Raw genomic sequence first — 8,861 nt, 5'->3', positions numbered from 1 at the left:
GAAAGACGGGGCAAGGTGGAGAGATTGAGGGAGAGTGTTCCAGAGTTTCGGGGTTTAGTGGCTGAAAGCGCGACCTCCGATGGTGGGGTGGAGAGTGTGAAGGATGAGCAGGAGGCTGGTTCCAGTTGAGAGGCGCCGGATGATGGATTGGGGAGTGAGGAGGTCGGAGGTAGGGAGGTGCCATAGAGTGAAAGCATTTGAACACTCGTGTGAGGATCTTGAAGTCAATCTGTTCGGTGATGGGGAGCCCCTGGAGTATGGCCAGAACTGGTGAGATGTGGGTACGGAGTTTGGTCCGGGTCAGTCTGAGGGCGGCAGAGGCTGAATGAGCTGATCTTTTGAATAGTGGAGTTAGGGAGACCAGCGAGGGGTGCGTTTGAGTAATCCAGGCGGGAGGTGACAAATGCACGCACGAGGGTTTCGGCTGCATTTGGAGTCAGGTGCGGTTCGGAGTCGGGCAATGTGGCGGCGGTGGAAGAAGGCGGTCCTGGTCAGGGACCGGATGGGTGGTGGGTGGGGGAGGAAGGACATCCGGGGGGGGGGGGGGGTCGAACCGGACGCCTGGGTACAACAACGTTTGAAACTGTTTAGGAGAGACATTGCAGAATAGCATGTGTTTGGGAGGGGCAGCGATAAGATAAAATAGATCAATTTTTAGAAGAGTTTTGAAGACGGTGAGATTTTGGGAATGGACATAGTAGGCGAGAGCTCTCTTCCAGCATGTTGGAATAACTTGTTGTTTCACGTGTGTGTGTGTGTGTGTGTGCAGTGGGTCAGGTCAATGTCTGGGACTTCACAACTCCTGTCGCACGAGCTCCGGGTATGAATGGGCCGGATGACGTCACGGGGGAAACCTCAAGTCGTCCGTTCCCGCCAGAACTCGGCGCACGCGCAGTCCCCGAAAACCCTCCGCGCACCCGCTTGCGTGTGACGTCGCTGTCGGTCGCACAAACCTGCTGCGCAAGGCTCCGCCCCCCGCCGCCCCGCCCCCTCCGGGACGGCGAGCTGTGATTGGGCGGCCGGCCGGCTGCTGAGGTTTGGTTGCGCAGGGGAGGGCGGAGCTGGAGCTGTGGCTGCGGGGAAGGAAGATGTTGGGCGATTTGCTGCTGTTCGGGTAATGGCGCTTTGTGGCGGTCTTTACGGTGCTGTGTCCCGGGAGGGAGGCGGAGTTGTGGAGGGGATCGGTGCAGCGGGAGCCGTCACATTCGGCTCGACGCCTGGTGACTCCGGCCAGGCCTCGTCTCATCCCCGCGCCGCAGCCAGGCCCGAGCCCGGGCCCTCTCTGCAGGGCCTTCCCCCCCCCCGCCCCGCCCTCCCCGGATGTTTTTAATTGGTCAGTCAGGCGCTTGTGAGTAACAACAACAACAACAACAAGATTCCATTTATAGAGCGCCTTTCACGTCAGGAGGACGTCCCAAGGCGCTGCACAGTTGGGTCATGACCCGAGCAGGGGGGAAATGGTCAGGGTGAGGGGAGGGAAGGGAGGGAGCGAGGAGGAGGAAGAGAGTCGAGAGGGGAGCTGAAGGCACGGTCAAAGAGAAAGGTTTTGAGACCGGCCTTGAAGGAGGAAAGGGAGGAAGCAAGGCGAAGGCACTGGGGGATGGAGTTCCAGAGCCTCGGGGCTGAGAGGCTGAAGGCCCGACCACCGATAGTAGGGCGGTTGGGGCGGGGGACGTGGAGCAGACCGGAGCCAGAGGAACGGAGGGTACGGGCAGGTAGGTAGGGGGATAGTAGGTTGGAGAGGTAGGAGGGAGCAAGGCCGTGAATGGCCTTGTAGGTGAGGATGAGGATCTTGAAATCAATCCTCTGGGGGATGGGGAGCCAGTGGAGGCGAGCGAGGGTGGGAGTGATGTGGTCCCGAAGCCTGGTGCGGGACAGTACACGAGCTGCAGAGTTCTGAATGACCTGCAGCTTGTGGAGGGAGGTGGCGGGAAGGCCGACGAGGAGAGAGTTCCCATAGTCCAGCCTTGAGGTGACAAAGGCGTGAACCAGGGTTTCAGCAGCGTGAGGGGTGAGGTAGTGCCGTAATCTGGCGATATTCCGGAGGTGATGGAAGGCGGTGCCAGTTGTGGTGCGGATGTGAGGGAGAAAGGACAGCTCAGGGTCGAACAAAACGCCGAGGTTCCTGACTGGCTTTGAGAGGTGGAGAGTGCAGCCTTGGATGCTGATGGTGTCAGCGCCTGAGGTGCGGAGGCGCTGACGTGAGCCAATCAGGAGGGCCTCGGTTTTTTGCACGTTGAGCTGAAGAAAGTTGTCTCTCGTCCAGGACTCGATGTCGGACAGGCAGCTGTCAGGACATCGGTGGTCGTGGAGTTGAGAGTAGAGGAGGAAAGGTAGAGTTGGGTGTCATCCGCATACATGTGGAAGTTAACCCCATGTTTGCGGATGATGTCACCAAGGGGGAGCATATAGAGGGTGAAGAGGAGGGGACCGAGGACAGAGCCCTGAGGGACACCACATGAGACAGTACGGGGGGTGGAGGAGAAGCCATTCGTTGAGACGAAGTGAAGACGGTGAGAAAGGTACGACCTAAACCATTCAAGGACAGTGCCTTTGAGTAAGTACATGGGCGGACGCTGCCCCGTGTCTCGGTGATGACTGTCCCCGGTGGGGCGGGTTCCCGGAGCCGGAGGATGAGGAACCCCGGTCGGCCGCCTCACCGGGTGGAGGGGAGGGGGTGCAGGGCGGGAGGTGAATGCTCCCCGTCCACTCGCGCTCTGGCCTCAGCCTCAGCGCCGCGGCCCTGTCTCTCTGCCGCAGGGACCACAACCTTCCCTTCCCGCTTACGTGGCCGCCGCCACACACCGCGTGCAGCAGAGGAGGCAGTGATGAGGGGCTATGAGCTCTGTCAAACTGTCGAGTCAAACTGGGGCAAACGTTTCCCTGAGGGAGGGTGGGGAGGGGGGCTTTTCTTTTTCGAATTAAATTGCACCTTTTTTTAAAAAAAATCACTCGAATTCGTCAAAACTCGTTCGCGGTTTAGTCGGGAAGGTGAGGAATCCGGTTTCGATGCAGACTGGGGTGGGGGAGAGCAGCTGCTGCACTGGATAAACAGGCAAGAGAGAGAGAGAGAGAGGGGGGGGGGAGAAAAGGTGTGGGTGAGACTATTACTTGGAAATTGTCACTCTGTTTGATTACAAGACGAGTCCTGTAGCTCAGTGGTTAGAGCACTCGCTTTGCAAGTGAGAGACCTGAGTTCAATTCCAGGCAGAGGGCGAAACCTTGAGCAAGTTTCCTTACTCCACACAGAGCCTAATAATAATTCCTCCAAAACAATAATAAATTGGTCATTTTCAATCCACGACTGTCTGTGGGACATTGCTGTGCGCAATTGACTGCCGCGTTCGCCCACAAATATACAGTCAATTCACTTTACAGTGTGTTCTGTGAAGTGCTTTGGGATGTCGAGAAGACGTGAAAAGCGCTATATCAAATGCGAGGATTATTATTATATCTTTTAATCTCTTGCAGTACTTTGCTGATGAATGCAGGAACAGTGCTGAACTTCAAACTGTGAGTATGGATGTCATGGACTGGGTCTGCCGCTGTGTGTTGCAACTTGTCATAGTTATGTTTTTAATGGTTGGGAGATTGAAAAGTTTCCAAGTGGAGGATTTATCAGTGCAGAGCATTTGTACTTTTGTACAATCCCTCGTATTACCTGTTACTGGTCGGGTGATTTTTAACGTCTTGTACCACATTGATTTTTCATTTGAACGGCTTTTTCCACTTGTGTTTCAGAAAGAGAAAAGAATCACACAATTTTGGCGAGGATGGACGTGATGCAACGACAGGTAAAAGCAGACAGTTTTTGTCTCCCTAACAAATCGTGATGTACAAATCTTTTCTCTCATGAAACAGTTATTTGGGAGCATCTGCTAGTCTGAACATTGGATTCCAGTTAGTTGGTGGTTGGAAGACATTGGTTATTTTTAACCTTCAGGAGAGTTGTGTTCAATTTATGCAGCATCTTTCGTTACTTTACTCCCTGTTACTCCAATTGACACTTTCACATTTCTTGTTTGCCACATTGTCAATCTGATTGTGAATGTTAACAGTCACCACAACCCCGCGCCAACGTGACTTTAGATTTAGTTTAGAGATTTGCTGTTGTTATTACAGTAATAATACTGGAAGGAAATAAAAAAAATATTTGTTTGTTTCTGTGGTTCTGTCTGCTGCATCCCCATGTATTGTTTTACTTCAGAAATGTTTGATGAGACGGATTTTTTTTTAAAAAAATGATTAAATGAAACAAATACAAATATTTATGTGAAACAAATACAAATATTTGTGTAATATAAAAAAAACAAACGATGAAGGATGTTTTACAAATGTATCCATTTCTGTTTGAGGCCAAGGATTGTGCTACAGAATTGTGGTTGCTGTAGGCTCACTTGGCCATTATGTGGCATGCAATTGCAATATAATATTTGGGGTTCTTGCTCGAGTCCAAATGGCTTTGACTGAGTCTGACTTGAACCTGTCTGGTTATATGAATATAGGCATGTACAGGACTGGACTGGAAGAGGCAGTTCTGGTGTAAAAATAATAAGTTTTGGAGCAACAAAGAACTCATTGCTCCTTCCCTCCCCTCGATCAAGATCCATCTAAAGACTGTGTCTTTCCCCTCCTTACCCCAAACTCGGATGCCCTGCTACTGTTACTTTGGAAGTAGCGATTGGGAAATAAACTTCCAGCGTCTTTGTGCATGCACAACATCTCTGGCATCATTGTGCCATTTGTGTTCTGCCACAAACACAGAGCGGCATTGGTCACAAGAACCCACCACTCCCCCTTCAGTGTAGGGAAAAAGGTAAAAATGTTGGCTATAGAAAAATAAGTCGACTAAGCTCCTTCTGGCGGCAGCAGTAGATTATCTGAACCCAGGAGGCCTTGGCCCCACCTTCTGATTTTCAGCCCAGTTACCTTAGAGGGCCCCACTGCTATGTCAAATTGAAACTGACCTTTCTTGCCTTAAAGGGTAGAGGCAAAAGATCTGCTGATCTGCTATTGAGGCAGGATTCTACTGATTCTTTACTGTGCCTACAGTTGGATCAGTTTTTCCTTGATGGGACAGAGGGATTCTTTAGGTGCTGTAAATGTAACTGTGGTACTAGAATGTTCTGTGCTCTATCTAATCTGTCAAACTTGTCATCCCGGTTTATAACTCTCAGCAGGTGTATCCTGTGGTATATGATTTCCTACATTAATCTGCTTCAATCTTGTTGAGTGTTTCAGAGATTTCAGATTATACCTGTATCTACATTTAACAGTGGCAGTATCCTTTACTGGGGTATGGTTGCCCTAAAATGGGTCAGTTTCTCCCTCCTATCTCCTATCCAAATGACTGGTGTGGGAAATGGAAATGTCACTGTGCATTAGGGATGTTAATGCTATGTTAATCCAGATACCTGGTGTAACAACTACTCGTTTTCCAGCGCTGCTTCCATTACTGACTGAGGATTTAGACCAAAGCACCATAAGGCACATTTATTTCAAAATGAGATACCTTTCCATTGTAAAAATGTTTAGAGAAATGTTTTTCTTAATTTGTTCGGTCTTGACTCTGCTCTTGGAGGTATTAAATGGTGGAGTCACTTTCTTGTGTACTTTTGTTTATATTTAGGTGATAACATCAGGGAATTCCTGCTGAGTCTGCGCTATTTCCGGATCTTCATTGCCTTGTGGAATGTCTTCATGATGTTTTGTATGATAGTGTAAGTACGAGTGATAAAGGTCTAAGTTGCACTATTTTAAATAACAGTAAGTATTTTCACTGGATCGTGTACCCAGATAAAGTAGCTAATAAATGTGTCCTGGTGTACACTGCTATAATTAGTCCTCGTAACCCTGTTTAACCTGCTCGCTTGGCTTATCATAATCCAATTCTTAAGTCCTGTCTGACCATTGCTGTGAACTATCAACAGCAACTTGCATATATATGGCCCCCTCACGCTGAGTAGTGTCCCAGAGCGCTTAAACGTGTCCCCGTAGTCTTAAACCACATCCCTAGATTGTAAACTATGTGCCAATGTTGTAGTTTTAAAATTGGACCTTTTCTGATCCAGCTATTCCCTGCAATAGCACCTTGGTACATTAATCACAGCAAAACCATCATTAAAGTACGCTCGAGCATTATCATTTGAGGCCCAGTTCTATGGACCAAATTGAGTGATTTTTTTTTCTTCTAGGTTATTTGGATCCTGAAATCTTGTCTTTATGGAAGTGATCCAATATGAGACAAACCCATGGACTTGCATTGTACAGCCTTTTTCCCTTCTCAAATGTAATTACTACATCAGTTTCAGCTTTGAAGCTTGAGCTCACTCTTCCCATATTTGCATATAATGTGCCTGATGTGTGATTACTCTATAGCAAGTGTAAGTCTTCAGATTTGTTCCACGATAGATCCAATTTTCAGAAAGTTTACCCGCAACCCCCCCCATTCTGCACAGTTGGGAGGCAACGTGAGGCAGCAGCATTTCTCTGCATAATTTTTATTTAAAAACTTTTGTTAACCCAGACCTTCAGTGTGCTGCTTTCCAATCGTTCTTATTAAACGCTGTGAAAATCTTTATCGAAGTATATTAAAAATAGAGAATTTTTAAATGGTCAAATTTATTGTGAATGTAACATAATCCATTAGTCTTTTTTTAAAAAAATCTTAACACCTGTTCTAAAAAATTAGTTTTGGTACATATTTTGCTGCTCGCAAATTATAGAACTTCTGACTAATGCAAAAGTAATAGGTGCTTGGCAAGTAGGGAGTTTCAGGAGTCCAGGACATTGTGCAAATTTTAGATATAAAGTGAAGTGGTTTAATGATGTCCCCAGGGTTACTAAAGACATAATAGATTATTAATACTTCCTCTTTTAGTGTCTTTCAATTTAATTTGGGAGGGGAGATGGCAATGTGAGATTATTTAATAACATTATAGTTATTTTATATGAAACTGGAAGACCTCAGTGAAAACAGTTTACATTTTGAGTGCAAAATGTTCACTCATTGGAAAATTAGCCTAGTTTACATCAATGGGCTGTAATCTCTCAGTGATCAATTAATCTGAGAATGAATGAAGCCCATTGCCCGATAATTGGTATCGCACGTTAAGTAGATCCTACCTGACAGCTGTAGTGGTTAATGTTGATGCCAGAGTTAAAATGCCCAAAGTGGGAGAGTAACCATAGGGCTAATCCTTTACTAAATACAACGTGCTACAAGCAGACAATACATGTTTCCTTTGCAATCTAACTAGTACTTTAATACCACTGAGTTTTTAAATGTGTGTCTCAATGGATTATAACGTCTGTAACAACAGAAATTTCCCATGGCCTGTGTTATTTTATATTCCTTAATTGTGTGTGGACAAGCCCATTTAGGGTTTTTGACCAAAAATTAACAACAATGACAGCTGGTTGGATTTTCTTAAGTGGTGAAAACTTTCCTTTTTTTTTCTCAAAGCATTGAATTTGACCCAAGTTAAATAAATGACTTGTCACTTTAGGCTTCACGTTGTAACTGCATCTCATCTGGCTTGATAGCACATTTTAGTTCTACAACCAGGGAATATACAATGTGTTTGTTGAGATCTGATGGATAGCAGTGCACTGTTGGTGTAAAGTCACTCTGGGGTTTGTGAGTGCACGGAGTCCTAACTTTCAGCAATCTCATGGTAGGTAAAGCAATATATCATTGTTGGGCAATCCCTCCTCGGCCTGCCTCCCACCTTTGCAGCCCAGAAATGGTGCAATTTACAGAAATAAATGAAATGATACAGTGAGAAAGCAGAAAGCTATATATTGTAAATATGACTTGCACTTTCAATAGTAACAAAAGCAGGATGCACAAACATGTCATCATTTATTCCACAGAAGCTAATGCGATGAAACTCAAACATGGAATTGGTAATTACCTTTTCAGTTAACACTAATTGCAAAGCTGTTCAACGTACAAAGATGTCAATTTGATTTAAAATCTGCCTTGATTAATTTACAGTAAGCTGCTGAATATATTACTTGGCATAAGCCTGGTTTATATGGCTACTGTTTATATTAATGTTTAAGTCTCCTGCCTGAGCTAATCCTTTTGTTAATGCAGGTTATTGTCTTGATTCCCTCTCGTGTCTGATCCCATAAATTGTAGTTCTTGCAAAAACATTTTTTGTAGATTAAATCTTTACCAGATCTTGAATACTCAATGTTTTGTATCTTATCCAGTGAATTAACATTTATTTTTATTTAAAATGTGTGGGATTTGTTTTCTCTCTCCCTCTGTTTGGGTTCAATTAATAACAGTAATATCTTGCTTACGTTGATGAATTATTAAAATATTACATGTCCAAACTTACTCATCAGCTTTTAAACTGTATGTTCACAGAATGCACATTCACAGAATACACATGGGGGAGGAAGAAAGAAAAATTAAATGGTGCTGTTGCAAAACAATAGTTTACACACTCTGGATTCTGACTAGCAGAATCCAGAGTTTACAGACTACTGTATGACACTGATCACAGTATATTGGTTTAATTTGTGATCCTGTTTTTATTTCTCCATTGTTACTGTGGTACTTGGTTCTGTAGTCTTGAGCTCTTTTCTGTCCAATCTCCCTGGCTGTAGAAAGAAATCTTGACTGTAAAGTTACTGTAAATCCCAGAAAAGAACTCTTGTCTCACCAGGATTTTCGCAGGAGTCTGACTGTCAGTGTTGTTTGGTCACTGCAGTCCAGGGCAAATAAATGGGATTTAGTTATTGTATGTGAATTGAGCAGTTATGATGTAGTCTGTTGAGATATAGACATGAATATCCAGCACTATATGTACTAAAATAACTCTGAGAAGCTGTATCAGTAGGATGAT

At 45.5% G+C, this 8,861-nt stretch overlaps 1 protein-coding gene across 1 annotated transcript; it reads left to right on the top strand.

The window, feature by feature from the left end:
• The first annotated feature begins 1,010 nt into the window (after window positions 1-1,010).
• On the top strand, window positions 1,011-8,194 carry smim7 (small integral membrane protein 7). Its single transcript, XM_007901034.2, has 5 exons — window positions 1,011-1,114; window positions 3,472-3,513; window positions 3,742-3,794; window positions 5,630-5,720; window positions 6,195-8,194. The coding sequence occupies exons 1-5, from the start codon at window positions 1,089-1,091 to the stop codon at window positions 6,208-6,210; spliced, it is 228 nt and encodes a 75-aa protein (XP_007899225.1). The 5' UTR covers window positions 1,011-1,088; the 3' UTR covers window positions 6,211-8,194.
• Window positions 8,195-8,861: the final 667 nt, after the last annotated feature.

Source organism: Callorhinchus milii, unplaced genomic scaffold (genome assembly GCF_018977255.1).
Source record: "Callorhinchus milii isolate IMCB2004 unplaced genomic scaffold, IMCB_Cmil_1.0 Scaffold21, whole genome shotgun sequence".
Taxonomy (NCBI): domain Eukaryota; kingdom Metazoa; phylum Chordata; class Chondrichthyes; order Chimaeriformes; family Callorhinchidae; genus Callorhinchus; species Callorhinchus milii.
This window is presented reverse-complemented; position numbering and strand designations above follow the sequence as displayed.

Excerpts from the sequence above, each read along its gene's own strand:
- smim7 (XM_007901034.2), top strand. The coding sequence starts at position 1,089 with ATGTTGGGCGATTTGCTGCTGTTCGG. Across the intron at positions 1,115-3,471 it reads GGCGATTTGCTGCTGTTCGG|TACTTTGCTGATGAATGCAG; the intron begins GTAATGGCGCTT and ends AATCTCTTGCAG. Across the intron at positions 3,514-3,741 it reads ACAGTGCTGAACTTCAAACT|AAAGAGAAAAGAATCACACA; the intron begins GTGAGTATGGAT and ends CTTGTGTTTCAG.